General features: G+C 39.8%; 6 protein-coding genes across 6 annotated transcripts; all 6 read right to left on the minus strand.

The window, feature by feature from the left end:
• Positions 1 to 98: 98 nt before the first annotated feature.
• Positions 99 to 1,187, minus strand: LSM04_000601 (uncharacterized protein; the record flags this gene model as incomplete). The annotated part of the gene is made up of 1 exon (XM_067336496.1): positions 99 to 1,187. The coding sequence occupies one exon, from the start codon at positions 1,185 to 1,187 to the stop codon at positions 99 to 101; it is 1,089 nt and encodes a 362-aa protein (XP_067192312.1).
• Positions 1,188 to 1,730: 543 nt separating this feature from the next.
• Positions 1,731 to 2,654, minus strand: LSM04_006987 (uncharacterized protein; the record flags this gene model as incomplete). The annotated part of the gene is made up of 2 exons (XM_067336497.1): positions 1,731 to 2,173; positions 2,255 to 2,654. The coding sequence occupies 2 exons, from the start codon at positions 2,652 to 2,654 to the stop codon at positions 1,731 to 1,733; spliced, it is 843 nt and encodes a 280-aa protein (XP_067192670.1).
• Positions 2,655 to 2,907: 253 nt separating this feature from the next.
• LSM04_006353 (uncharacterized protein) lies at positions 2,908 to 3,594 on the minus strand (the record flags this gene model as incomplete). The annotated part of the gene is made up of 1 exon (XM_067336498.1): positions 2,908 to 3,594. The coding sequence occupies one exon, from the start codon at positions 3,592 to 3,594 to the stop codon at positions 2,908 to 2,910; it is 687 nt and encodes a 228-aa protein (XP_067192626.1).
• Positions 3,595 to 5,475: 1,881 nt separating this feature from the next.
• On the minus strand, positions 5,476 to 7,509 carry LSM04_006970 (uncharacterized protein; the record flags this gene model as incomplete). Its single annotated transcript, XM_067336499.1, has 1 exon — positions 5,476 to 7,509. The coding sequence occupies one exon, from the start codon at positions 7,507 to 7,509 to the stop codon at positions 5,476 to 5,478; it is 2,034 nt and encodes a 677-aa protein (XP_067192669.1).
• A 780-nt stretch (positions 7,510 to 8,289) lies between these two features.
• LSM04_008174 (uncharacterized protein) lies at positions 8,290 to 11,841 on the minus strand (the record flags this gene model as incomplete). The annotated part of the gene is made up of 1 exon (XM_067336500.1): positions 8,290 to 11,841. One exon carries the CDS (start codon positions 11,839 to 11,841, stop codon positions 8,290 to 8,292), a length of 3,552 nt encoding a protein of 1,183 aa, XP_067192736.1.
• Positions 11,842 to 12,850: 1,009 nt separating this feature from the next.
• On the minus strand, positions 12,851 to 13,924 carry LSM04_004791 (uncharacterized protein; the record flags this gene model as incomplete). The annotated part of the gene is made up of 1 exon (XM_067336502.1): positions 12,851 to 13,924. The coding sequence occupies one exon, from the start codon at positions 13,922 to 13,924 to the stop codon at positions 12,851 to 12,853; it is 1,074 nt and encodes a 357-aa protein (XP_067192548.1).
• Positions 13,925 to 14,977: the final 1,053 nt, after the last annotated feature.

A 14,977-nucleotide genomic window follows, 5' to 3' on the forward strand; every position in this document is an offset into this window, starting at 1 on the left:
AAGCAAATAGTTCTCAAACAACAAACTGTAAAGACCCCATACAAACACACACACACACAAAGAAAGAGAAAACGACAATAAATTTACAAGAGAAGATTTTACCGTATGTCTTCCTCAGAGTCTATTACAGGTTCCTGTTGCTGTTGTTGTTGTGGTTGTGGTTGATCGTGCGGATTTTGGCGTACAGCCCCACTGGCTTCTGTGCTTTGAATTTTTAATTTCTTTGCATGTTTTGAAACCTCAGCGGAGATAAATTGCAATGTCTGATCTTTCAACGTATCCTTCAGTTTATCCACATCACGTTCTTTAAAACTGTCCATCAGTGCTGCGGTTGTTACTTCCTCACGGGATCCAGCAAAACCAGGTACATTACGCAGAACATCCATTTCCTGCTGTGCCCACACAACATCTCCACATGAAAGACACAACACAATCACTTCCAGTACCAATTTGGCTGTATTGTGTGGCTGCCCAAGACGTTCAAAGAGACCCTGCTTAGATACAGCAGAGTCACGTCCAAGTTCTCTCTTTAGCACTTTCACTGCATTTGGCAAATCACCACTGCGGAGATATGTCAACATCCACGTACTATAAATATCAGGTAGTCGTACAGTATATGCTTTGTGTTCGTCCTCATGCTCCTCAAGTGTATCAACGGCATAACAGAACAAATCGGTAACCCGCTTCAAATTCTGTTTCTGTTGTTCTTCTGAAAGACTTGACAAGGTTGCCGAAGAACGCGCTGACGCTGTGGTTGGGTTAATAAGTTCTGCCGCCTTCGTCAATACATCCACTCCTCTATCAAATCTACCATCTAAGACATACAAGTGACAGGCCCTATCATACGTTCCAATAGCTTCATTCAAAAGGGAAATGCTGTCATTGTTATGATTAGTTCCTCTCTTTCCAGCGTTAGATGCCGCCTGTTCTGCTAAAAATGAGGCCAAATATTCCATCGCACGTCCTGCAAAAAATAAATAGCCTGCATGTTCTTGGGCATCAGATGCTTTAAGCCATGCATCACGTGCCCTTTCAACGTCCTTGGCATGAGTGAATATCTTCGCAGCCTTTTCATAGTCACTGGCCGCCTCATCCCATTTGGGATTCCACTTAAAAAAAGTCTTCTCCGTGTGTTTCTTGGCACTTTGCATCAGTGCCTCCGCCTCTTTTATATCGTCAGCGCTCATCACAGCAAGTAAGGGAATTCTTCAGAGTGATTCGTTTCTACCACTAATATTATTGCTATTACTACTAGCAATACTTATTATCAAGAGTGTAGGGAAGAGAATGAGTAATAACAGTTTTACGACACATTACACAAACACACAAACAAGAAAAAAAACATAAATATATAAGAATGGATTGGTACTCCGTTTTTCAAAGTTAACCATAATCGATAATAAGTAAAAGAAAGTCAATAAATACTTTATATAACAGGATGAAAATCATCTAAATTCACGATACTAACTGTTGTTCCACATAGACATACAGAGGACTTAGTATATATATATACTTGTAATTGCTCCATATGTATTTGTATAAATTAAAAAGACAATAAAACATAGAAAAAAAAAAAACGATAGGGAGCAAGAATAAAATAAATAAATAAAAATCAAACATCAGGCGTTTGTGCTAACATCTCCAACCCGTGTTTTTCTCCTTGCGGCAGTCGTGTAGATTGATGCTACGATCTCTGTGCGGGTACGTGTGTCTGCCGACGGCTATTTTTATTAAACTGTCGTCTCTGTCTTGCGCCATGTCTTTGGAGGCATCGTTGTGAGACCCACACCGCGATCTGGTGTGTGTTGATGACAAAGTGTTTCGTTCTTATAACCCAATGCAGCGTATGGGGCACGGCGCCAGGGTGAATGCTTAAAGGTATTACTACAAGAATGTAAATAAGTGAGAAATGATTGCGGTTCCATATCACCAAGATTATGATATTTCTTGTTTTTCTCAGAATCTCCAATTCTCAAGACTTGGAAGGTTTTATTTTCAATGGTATTAGTTTGAGATATGGGGTTATTTTTTTCTTCTGTACCTTTCATTTCGTTATCTTTTTTTATACTACTGCCAATGACACGCCTTTTCGTATTCTGAGAATTGTGAGTGGAAATCCATGTACGGAGTTCATCATCATTATTATCATCATCTTTTTCAACTGCAGAAACATCTCTTGGTAAAGACTTTGTGTTTAAATTATCATTCTGTTTAGTGTTTCCTAATTTCTATTGAAAACTACTGCAGAAATGACTATCCCTGCGTTCCACTTCCTCTAGTGCAGTTAATATTTGCCATTCACGAAGTTTCAGTACAGATAATAACTTTTCTGATTGTTCCTGCGATACCCGCAATATATCCCTAATTTGATTGTCTTCATTCTGCAGACTATCTTCTTGTTCCTGTAGTTGTGTTACCTTTTGACTACAAAGTGAAAATACCCCATTAACAGGTTCTTCAACCGCAACAGGAGTTAAATATCGTATCTCTGTTACTTCGGTAGAGTCTAACTGAGTCTCATCACGCAAAGAATCCATCTCGTCCTTACACAGTTTTCCAATACAATCCATGCGCTCCGTAAGCCCCATCACTTCTCTTCGAAGGTTTTCAATACGAAGAAGAAATTCATTCTTTTCCGTCTTTAGAGATTCCATTTCCTCATGAAGACATTCATTTTTATTCCTAACAAGATCATTCTCCTTCCGAAGTGTGATTAAGTATGAATTCTCCGGTACACTGCGATATTCATTTACATTCACATTCTCTTCTTTTTCTTCTTCTTTAGGGACATTTTATCATCATTGGGGGATTCCGCACTTGCACTAGACGAGTACTCTTCAGTGTCTTCTCCGGTATGTGATCTTCCCCCACTTCCGCCGGCGAGCACAAATTCTCCTCATCGCCGCACTAAAGTTCTTCAGGTGTTTCTTCCTCTTTCATTGGCAAAAAATGTACAGGCGGGTGGAGTGCACGAAAAGCCACTAGAAACTCCATTCCCTCTTCTGCATGATCCTTCACTAATTCCTCTAATCGCTCAGGTGTGTATGATTCCCCCGCCTCTTCAAAGATTTGTTTTAATCCCGCACGAAACTTCCCTCTTTCATATGTGACAATATCAGGAAGTGTTTCCAACTCCACTACTTTGATATCACTCTCCGGCGATCGCACTTCCACCGCAGAAGGAGAAGTGGAAGTCGTATTAGCGGCATAAATAGCCATCGGGGTGAAAAAGGCTTTCTTTTCACTCTCATCACGCCGCACACGAAAACAATACGGCATATCATCAAGTGTCTTTCCTAAAAGAACGGCATATGTAACACCATTTCTCTTTAATTTAAAAAAACGTGATGCTCCGCTGTCCCACCAGTGAGGCAGATGAAAAGACTTACCGGAAAAGGCAGAATGTATACCATCACGGATTTGAGAGAATATAGGCCCTGGAGAAAATGAAGTACGTGTTGGTGATTGCGATAATGAAGTCTCTGTATGATTTCCGTTACTGACGTTATTCTCATCAACAGCATCATGTTGATTTTTCTCACCTTCATAAGCATCCGAATTGGATGAATTCTCGTTCTGCCTCACTTCTTCCATTTCTTCTCACTACACAGAGATGGATTGAATTTACACACACACACCGTCGATGTTTATATACGTTTAAGTATGTGTATATTTATATGTATATATGTATGAGTGTTTTTTCCTTTCCGCTTCTCGGACCAGTAGGAATCACCGTTATAGTCCTAGAATGCAAAGGGATATATTTATGCAAACTACAAGAAGAAATAACAAGATCTAATAAAGATATATAGAAAAAAAAAAAAGAACGTTAGGAAAGGGTGTGTACATCAAAAAACAAACCTCAACAAAGTGAAAAAGTGTAGATCTTGTACACATAATTTTCTTTCCTCTGCCACATTTCATTTTGTGTATTCGCTCTTGATAACGAAGGGGAGAACAAAAGTGAATTGCAAGAAAAAAAAACAATAACAACAACCAAACATCTCCATGCTCGCTTCAAAACGAAACACAAGGATTCACAAGGCAGGAAAAACATACAGAAACCTCAACTCACTTAGCTTCTTCTTCAGAGATTTATTTCCATGGGTAAAAATGTTTAGCAGTCTTATCTTTCTTTCATTCTCGTCCACCCCTACATTTCAAATACCTTTTTTTTCTCTTCACTCGGTTCATTACTGTTGAACATACATACACAATAAATACACATAATGAGAAGGTGATCAATATACAGAGAGAATAAGAAAATTAACGAACTCGCTTTTTTTTTTTTCTTACGCCTACATAGTTACTACCGTTTTTTTTTTCTTCTTTTCACTGTTTCCAGAGTAATGTAGATGCATCACCAGAAGGACACAAGAAGGGCAGACATTCACTCAAACAAATACACTCACACATAAAAGAAAATACAATGGAAAGGAAGAATGCAGACATAACACCTTTAAGGTGTTTCAGAAATTACCAGTAAAGATATAGAGAACAAAACGATGATAGCGACTTAAGCACATAGACAGATACATATTTTTTTCCCCCTTTTCACACACTTTGTTCCTCACCACTTCGTTTTAGTTCTTATCATTTTACGTATTCGTTTTCAACTCTTTCCGGCATATTAATTCTCGAGATAATCTACACAAATTGCAGCTTCATATATATCCCAGAGTATCGTTTATTCATTTTAATTTTGCCTTGCGTTTTCCCTTCTTTTTTTTGTTACCATCTACATCCTTCACCGCATTTCACTGGTAGAGACGCGAAGAAGTTTGTGCAATTGTAATGAGTGCGGTAATAAAACAGAGAGAGAGAGAGAGAGTACCGGTTAACCCGTGGATAGTATTCTGGCAAAGCGAAAAATAAGAGGAAACAACAACAAGAAAAGAAAAAAAGAGCCATAGAAGCCTTAAAATGATACACGTACGAACAGTAGAGAAAAGGTAAGGGAAAAAGAAGAAAGAAAAACAGTAATAACTAGATAAAGGAAAAGTAAAAGATAGGTTGAAAAAAACTACGAGGTATGGTGTTATTACATCACCATTATCCCCATACTCTATATTAAGGAGAGTCAGCAATTATAACAGTTTTTTTTCTATTTTTTTTCTTTTCTGCGTTTGCTTGTGTGGGTATTATGCGTTTACACAAAGATTGAATTAATATTCAAGGAAACACCATAACTACCCATATACATACAAACAACCTTTCTATTAACCGTTTCTCTTTTTTTTTTTTACAAAAATCGAATGTCCTTTTCTGCGTACAAGTAAAAACAGACACACACACACAAAGACCATTTAGAAACGATTTACTCACACTCGGTATATATATAAAAAAAACGTCTATATAATTTTTTTATTGTATATATGTACAAATCCATATATAGTTCAAAAAAAATTTTTTTTAGAACAATACGGACAATATTCCTACAGCCATTATTTTCTCTCCCCTTCCTCCTGCTGTAATTTACTGAATATCTTCGTTATCGCCACTTGCCGTATCTCTATTTGGAGGGGTTATAGGTGGAGGAGACATAATCCCCACAGGCCGCGGCTGTGCAGGTAGTATAACACCGTTACCAAGAACACTTCGTTTGGCCAGAGAAGTATTGACATTATCGGCCTTATTATCATCTTTCACATCATTGCGGCTCTCATCCTCAGCGTAGTCATTGTTACTATTTTGACTGCGATTACGGTGTTCCTCCTGCAATACCTCATTATGATCATCTCTCACAATATCTCCTGTACGTAGAACTGGGGGAATCATTCGTGCTTCTCTAAATTCGCCATCCTGGGGTTCTGACTTCTTCTTTTCTTTTTCCTCTTCTTCTGGTTTGTCCTGCTCTTGATGTTCTTGTTCTTGTTGTTTTTCTTCCTTTTCTGCTTTCTCTGGTTGTTTCGGTTGTTCTTGTTTCGGTTGTTCTGATTTCTCTTCTTGCTGCGGTGAGGAACGCTGTACAATTGCCGCTAATCGCCGCCGCTCACTACCGCCATCACTGCTACCACTGTCAATGAACTCCTGAATTTCCCCATCTCTATCTTCAGTTTCAGTATCCGTATCCGTATCATCATCATCATCACTTTTCCAGCTTTGTATTCTTTTTAGCTGATGCTCCTCCACCTGCGCTCCTACCGGACCATCATCAGCAATATCATAATCATCAAGAAACTCCGTCACCTTCACCGTTACGGTCCCAAGAACACTGTGTACAGAAGAATCCTCATTCGCATTCTTCTTTACGTTTTCATTAGAATCAACAGTATTATTATTATTATTATTATTATTATTATTATTATTATTATTATTATTATTATTCTCATCATCGCTGTCTGAGAAGAGAGTGTCAAGTTGAATAACATTCTCACGTGGTTTTATACCTGTAGAATTACTCGGACCTTTGATAGAAAACATACGTTGACGTTCCTGTTCCCTTTGTACGCTTTGGCGCACTATATTTGCGAGTGCATTACCACTGTTACCCTCCTGCATAGTATCATTCGGTGTTTTCTTTTCTACCGGAGTTTCTTTTTTCTTTTCGTTCGGTGATTCACCTGGAGTCTTATTATCATCTTCTCTCTTCATCATATGACTACCGAACGAAACCGCCTTGGTGAGAGACATTGGAACCTTTTCACACACCGCCTTCAGTGCATTGGAAAGAACAGTAACTGAATGCACTGACGACTCCTTTTTCTCTTCTTCCATCTTTTTCTCTTTTTCTTCCTTAGCGTTGTGAACAGCTAATGCAGAATCTATGGAAAGACTATTCCCCCCATCACGGGGGTTTCCTGGATGCACCACATAAGTGGAAACAGTTCCAATCGTTGTAATAAGAGCTCCAGCATTACTACTGCTTCTACGCCGATCTTCCTGATAATCACTCCAGAGAGTACTACTACTACTACTACTACTACTACTATCAGAATCTGAATCAGACCTTACAAACGCTGGCTCTATCTTTGGAAGTTCTTCTGTTTGTTCTCTTTTCGTTGGTGTACTAACACACGCTGAAGTTCCGGGCGCGGCAATAAGTTTATTCTCACTCTCACTCGATTCTTCAGGAATGCTGTAGAGTTCCCCATCATCATCATCATCGTTATTATTATTATTATTATTATTATTATTTTCCTTTACCTCTTCCTTTTTTTGTTGTAGAGGAATCAGTTGGTTACCTTCTACAACTGCAACAGGAGGTCCTGGATTATTCTCTTTTTTCTCTTCAGCAATTGTTTGAGCTGGAGCCTCCTTCTCCTCCTCTACATCTTCATTTCGTGGTGCTGCCGGCAATGGTATTACCATCCACTTTTCTCCCTTTCCAGTACCGCTATCACCAGCGGTCTTCATTTGTTGTTGTTGTCGTGATGATGTTGAGAGATTTGCCGCTGCTGACAGTGAATGTTCGTGTGGTGGTGCATCTTGTTGAGTAGCGCCTTTGTTTTTCTGCGCTACCGTGTGATTTGCACCCGCGCCTTTCTTTGAAGAGCAACAACTGCCCATTTACTGTCTTTTAATGTGGAAACTTTTACAGACGATGCGATTTCCCTCCTCTTTTTTTTTCTTCTTTTCACTCTCTCTATATATATACACAGAAATATACGCCTATATATATAAATATATAAATATAAATATAAATATAAATATATATATATATATATATATTTGTTATTTTCTTTTTGTTTCTCTTTCTGTACACTCCGACTCACAGTGTGCCAGTGGGACAGTTCCTGTCCCACTATATTGCCTTTGCAAGTAAAGTAAAAGAAAAAAAAAGGGAAGGAAAGATGATTTATTAATAGAATGAAATGTGTTAGTTGTTTTGTTTTTTGTTGTTCATGCATCTATACACACGGTCACACACTAATACCACTGGTAGAAATAATAATAATAATAATAATAGTACAATGGATAGCGTCATCTGTGTGAAATAACAAAGGAATATAAATATATCGTATCCAATGGGGGGCAAGTAAAAAGATTAAAAAAAAAGGATAGTTCTATTCGTCTACTGTGCGCAATATTGTGTATCTTTGTGTATGTATGTTTGTATGTATACATACATAAACACAGACACCTGACACATGAAAAAAATCAAAATGAAGAAATAAAACACAGCAATAGGAATGTACACGATCAAAAAATCGAAATAAGCCAAATGAGAAGAAAAAAACAACTCTACATCATCTACATTGGTTCATCGTAGAGTGAAACTCGCATGTACACTAACCACAAACATCTTCAAGTTTAATACCTGCAATAATATTGAGGGAAACTCACGTCTTAATGTTGATTACGGTGCAATCCGAATCGACGAGACCGCGATACAACTACCCTTTCATGAGGGATCATCTTATCGTTACTAACGTTAGACTCATTATTCGCAGAAAACACGCGCACAAAAAATCCATGAACATTTTTCTCCTTATTGTTATTAGATCTATTTTGTTGCAGCGTTATCATTCCTCCTTTCAGTGTCATGTTGCTATTATTTAAGCTACCCACACTACGACTTTCACCATCATTTTCACCAGGTGTCATCTCATACATGTTGTTACTCGATGAGGAATAATTGGGTTTACGTGTTGCTCTTCTCAAAACTGGTGTATTAGTGACTGTGATAGCAAAGGGGGATTCTTTTCTGCCTGTAGAGAATCGTGGCCGCTGCTGTGGTAGCTTTATCTCATTACCCAAATTATGTTTAACATTAGAACTAGTACTGTAATTACTCCTACTACTACTACTACTACTACTACTACTACTACTACTACTACTACTACTACTACTATAGACCACAGTACCAGATTGTGCACTTATTGTATTACTTTTCCGCATACTGGACGGAGCACGACCTTTCTGTAACACAAACGTTTTATTACTTTTTATCTGTCTCACAGAATGTGCTTCTCTCACACCCACAGATAGATTTGGCCCGTGTTGTTCCTCTGGGAATTTATTTAGCGACGATTCACGAATACCAGTTGACGATCGATACCCATCGGGTGTGGTAAAGTCATTCTTTTCTTCTACAGGATCCACTTTATTATTGGCATCATCTAAGATATTCGTAACACTTCCGTTATCCTCTACAGAGACTCTCTCGCGGGGCAAAGGATGCGAATTCTTCGATCCAACACTCCAAGCAGGAGGCACATTTATCATCTTATTTGCCTCCTCTTGTTGGAATCGGCTATTTTTATAATCATGCAAAATGGAATGATTCATTGCTTCGCTATTTTGTAAAGATTGATTAGCACTCATCAAGTATGAAACAGTTTGTGAACGTGACGCTCCCATTTCTTTTAGCGTCCCGTAATCTACCACCGTGCGTGCCTCATGTGGCATAGGACTGATGTAACGTGATGATTTAAATGAAGGTGATGGAGAGTGCACAAAAGGGGCATCGCTTTCGATGATCTCATCCGTTTGACAGGAAATAGAATGTATCGGCGGTGGTTTGAGTGTGGTTGATTCTGTACTATTATTTGATATTCTTTTTGTGTATGCCATTCTCATCTCCTCATCTCTTTTTTGAGACTCCCGATAGTTAGGTTGATGACCACCATAATGTGGGGATAAAGGCGGCACTACCCTGTCGTCCGACGAGGGAGATGAGACAGAGGACAAACTGTTATGAACAGAAACGTTTCGATGATGATGATTCTGTGATACATGACGTTGTAACGAAGCTGTTCTTCTTGTTGTAGTTGATGCCGCGTCAACTCCTTTATTTTTATGTTTTTTGTCAGTGTGTTTCTTATCAAGTAGACGCTCTCGTTCCTCCTCTAGTTGCTTGCAATAAGTGCGCAAACGACGTATTGCAGAGATATCATGAACGTCAGTAGTATTTGGTACGGTTAAAGGATGTAAAAGGAATCCTGAAGGTGGTAATGGTTCTTCCGGAGGTTTAGGAGAATTAGTTGCATTATTATTCCCTTCTTTACACAATTTACGTGGATCTATTTTTTCGGTTTTACTTCCCTTTTCTTGAGGCGATGATTGTTCTGCAGCGTATTCTTCTTCTTGTCGGTTTTGATGATGATGATGCTTTATGCTCTCTTTCTGAGAATTGGAAGATGTCGCTACAGATGGAGAAGTTTCATACACATCTTTTTTGACACTTCTACTTGTTTTTTCCTTTTTATCTATTTCAGCTGTTAATGATCTTCTTGTGTAGAAAGACGATATATCACCCGTGAATTGACGCCTCTGTGTCTTTTCAAAAGAGTCTTGAGAATTTGTTAATGGTAATGGTAACATACCACTACTCCTTACACCTCTTCTCTTCTTGGGAGAATCTTCAGCCGTAACAGCACCAGCGGCAGTTTCAGAGAATATATGAGTATTATTCCCTTTCCCAGAGTTTTTAGAAAAAGTGTGAAGAATACTCGGTCTATTTTTTAATGTATCTAAGAAATGTGTATGCTTCTCTGGACGTTCTAACCTTGTTTCCGCAAAATCTCCGTAAGGATGCGCTAATTGTTGTAATTTCTCTTGTTCTTCCTTTTCCTGCATCTCTTGTTGCTGCTGTCTCTGAGTAGTCATCTTTTTCCCTCCCGAAGTTCCCAACGAAGTTTTTTGGTAATCCATACTTTGCAATGGAGGAATACTTTGACGAGAGGACCAAAAAAGTTTATCATACTCGTCCTCAACACGACTTATTTTTTTCTTTAAATAGTCTGCAAGAACTCGAAGTGCGAGGACATCCCCATTTGAGTATACACCCCGTTCTATAAGCCAACGACACATACGTTCATCATCCTCCTTTATACCACGCCACAGTTGATCTCCCCACTTCAGCGTATCGAGACTACTGCGATTCGTGGCAGGCGGACTCCTAATTGAAGGTGAACCCTCATTGCCATAAAATAGTTTTTCTGTAAACTGCGGATCTTTTGCTGTAAGCTCAGAAGCAGCATTTTGACGGATTCTTTCAACTTGATGAATAGGGGAGATGTGAGGAGTACCAATCTTTGCATGAGGATACGAACTAGAAAGCGTTGTTGAAGGATTGCACCTATGTTGCTGTTTTTGTTCTTCTTCTTCTTTTCGATGACTTGAAGGATTACCCAAGTTACTAAGCCTAGTGGACTTATCATGGGGTTGTCCAAGAGAAGACGGTTCGTGTTCCGGCGTTAAATGTCTTTGCATTCGGCGGAGCGACTCTGCAAGAAGTTTTGTGGAAGTTTGTGGAGATGATTTCAAACCGTACTCTCGCTGAAGATTCAACTCACGGGCTCTATCACTGTATGTTGTCTCATCTGAGTAAGAGTCGCGTAGTGGAAGATTCGGTTGCGGTGAAAAGGTTAACGGATTAGATGTCATGGATGTATCCTGCCAAGCCACACTATGTTGATATCGTGGAGGTGCAATTGGGGATATCCAAAGTACTTCCTTTTCACTATCTTTTTCCCTCTGTATCGGCTTTATATCATTTGACCCACAGGGCATCCCACGCTGATGGTGATGTTGTTGTTTTTCTTCTTCTTCTTCGTGTTGTTGTTGATCTTTCGGTTTGTTTACACCAAGAGGATAACATCCAAACGTTTCCGAGATTTCTTTTGCGCCAGGTTGACGCACTATATACGCGTATGGTCCAAGAGAAATTACTGCATTTGATGATGATAAAGAACTAGATTTGGATTGAATATTTGCATAAGACGGTTTATTCTTTGTTTTCTGTCCCTTATTAAAATACTCTAGGTTACCAGACCGCAATCTCTTTTCGAATGATAGTACTCCTTTTTGTGTTGACGGTTTTCGCGATAAAAAGTTATTTCCACAAGGTGTGGTCACTACATTCCGGTTTGTTTTTTTAGTACGCTGCTGCAACATCCCTGCGGTTGGTGCTATCGTTATCACCGCTTATACGATATATATATATATATATATATATATATATATATATATATATATATATATATATATCACTACTTTCTTCCTACAAAAAAAAAACATGAAGGTAAAAGAAAGAAAAAAATCAAATGAAAAACTCCCTCTTAGAAAGAAAATAAATTTCAAGTATTTGTTAGTCTCATTATAAATAGATCCTTTAAATATATAAATTCATAGAAACCTCCATACACGATACTCTCTAATCCTGCTTCTTCCCACCTCTTTTTTTTTCCTCCATCATCTTCTAACCTTTACCACAACAGCTGAGACAATGCTTACCTTTCTTTAACCATACCCAAAACTCTCACACAATTATTTTGAGGAATATAAAAAACCAGTACAACGCAGAATCGTTTTATGTGCGTATAAATGATGTACATGGTAAGGGCGAATTGCACCATCGATAACACAGGTGAAAAAGTAGAAAAATAAAAGAGCAGAAGCCAATAGGGAAATAGCCAATAAAGAGGACCATTTGCGCTCCACGGACTCCATCAGGACCACATTTTCCGTTCACTTTTCATTATTTTCAAAATCATAAAGCTCACAGCAAAGGATCCAATGAAAATGAGCAGGGGTGTGAGAGCACTATAACAAGGAAACGGAGAAAAAAAAAAAAGCGGAAAAAGTAAGTAAAACGGAAAATAAAATCATACACAACAGGAGCGAGTGGTCTGTGCTCATCGTATTCTGGTGCCAATTATGAGGTGTTTTTCTCTCCCCGTATGTGGGGTAAGTGAGAAGGAAAACACAATTAAAGAGAGCTTTAATGGCTATACAGGAAAAGAGAAAACATAAGAGTAGTACCTCAATCTATTTTCACGCACAAATAGCATTTCCCTATAAACAAAAAAACAACGTCTGCAGTCTTTGTAAGTTCTTTTTTTTTCTATCACACTGTCACCACATTTCTCCCCTTATTCTTTGTTCTTCTTGTTTTTTTTTTCTTTTACTTTCTTCGTCGTCCATCATCACGCCCACGACGCTGACGAGCGTCCTCCCTTCGATCCTCATACCGATCCGAGGCGGAAGCAGCAGAAACTGAGGGACCGGAACCACCACCACCAGAGCTGTTCCCACCTTTACCACGCCTCTTATCACGTTCATCCTTTAAAGCGTACCGACCCTTGTACGCGCTGCCGTAACCACTACCACTACCACCGAGACTAGAGGATGATACTGGTGGAGGTGCTGCCGACGATGATGATGGCCGTTCCTTCGCATAACCGCGATCACCCTTTCCGTCTCTATCGGAGCGATGATGATGATGATTATGATACTGCGACTCTTCATGACGTCGTCGACGACGCTCATTATCATCAGTTGTGTGATGTTTGCTACGTGAACTCCGTTCATGGCGTCGAGGTTCTCTTTCTGCATCACTGTCACGATCGCGCTTTCGCCTTCCACCTCCAACCTCTTCACGTTTCCTCCTTGGCTTTTCATCACGTCGTGTGCTGCGTCGTCTAGAGCGCTCATTATGGCGACGATGTTCTCGGCGTCTACTACCACTGCTATCTCGGCGGCGGTGTCGTGAAGAGTTCTTCTTTTTCCCACCTTCACTGTTGCCATCATCCCCATCCCGACGGTGCCGTTGGTGGTGCTTTCCCGACGCTGAGCTCGACCGTGATGATGAGTGGCCGGATGACGAGGACGAGGACGACATGGACCCACTGCTGCTATTGCTACTACTGCTACTGCTGTCATCGAGGAACATCTGTGCGGCGGCGGCAGTGGTGGGCGGGGCGGCGAGGACGGCGCCGTCGAAGAGAAGACCGCCGGGGTGACCGAGGACGGGGGGCTGCCCGCCCAGAACCCCCGGCGCCTCCCGGAGAACCCCCGGCGCCCCCTCCGCCGGCCCCCCAGCGCCCCCGCTGCTCCCCGGCGGGTAAATCGCATGATACTGATCGGGGTAGTCCCGCATGGCGGCCTCCCATCCAATGTAGTTGAAGTACTCCAGCCACTCCTGGCGGTAGATGCGCTCCTTTGTCTCTTTATCGTACTCGGGCGGAATGGCGTCCATTGAACTCCTTCCGTACGTCGAGGCTTTTTTGTTTTCTTCGTTTATGACTTATTCTGTGGATATGATGTCTTGTATACCCAAATCCTCAACCCACCTAATACCGGTGATGTTCTTGCTACTCCTCTAAAGAAGAGAGCCGTGGGAACAAACACAATGGTGCTGTTTTTTTATTTCTTTTCTGTCGTCAATGCGAAAAGAATGCCTAAAACTTTGAACGCTTTCTTGTCCTCCTTTTATTCTTCTATTAAGTTTGCTTCCTTACGGCACACCAATCCCTACACACTGCAGCCGTTATAAGGCGTGAGTGTGTAAATACTATATATATATATATATATATATATATATATATATATATATATATATATTTATGTCTGTGCGTGCAGTTAAAGCGACACCTTTCTTTTAATTTGATTATCAAAGTAGACAACATAGCAAAGAAAAAAAAACAAGAGGAGGAAAAAAAAGCAATTGGTTGTATGTCAAGATACATGATTTATATAAATAAGGAAGGAAATCCACATTCAAAGAAATTCATTAGAGAAAGAAAAAACATGTGCGAACGAAATTAATGTGAACGGGGCGAAAAGGTAAAATGAGGAGAGTCCATACACACCCTACACTTGCGCTTTTTCTATTCCTGCGTTACTGTTGCCTGTTGCCGTTGTTGTTGCCCAAAAGTTTGGAAACACAATGGATGAGTAAACCTTCATAGATGAAGGAACGTGTTCAGTTTTGCCACGACAGTCCGCAGACACAAAAAAAAAACGTAAAATTTTTAAAAGGAGAGAAGAGAGTTCCCTCATTTTTTTTTTTTTTTTTTGGGGGGGACCCTTCTTCATATTCAATATTGCAATTGAAAGTGTTAGGTTCTCTTTCTATCTTTCTCTTTCTATCCCGCTTTTTCACATAAACACATACTTCTGCACATACACTGCACAAATAGAACACCAAATTCCATGCTTCTCTTCGTGGCGCTTCCTCTTACAGTCTTAGAGTTGACTTTCTTCTTTTTTTCCTTTACTCCAGTGAAAGCAACTTTTCATGTTTCTCAGT

Source organism: Trypanosoma melophagium, assembly GCF_022059095.1.
Source record: "Trypanosoma melophagium isolate St. Kilda chromosome Unknown ctg2segment0, whole genome shotgun sequence".
Classification (NCBI taxonomy): domain Eukaryota; phylum Euglenozoa; class Kinetoplastea; order Trypanosomatida; family Trypanosomatidae; genus Trypanosoma; species Trypanosoma melophagium.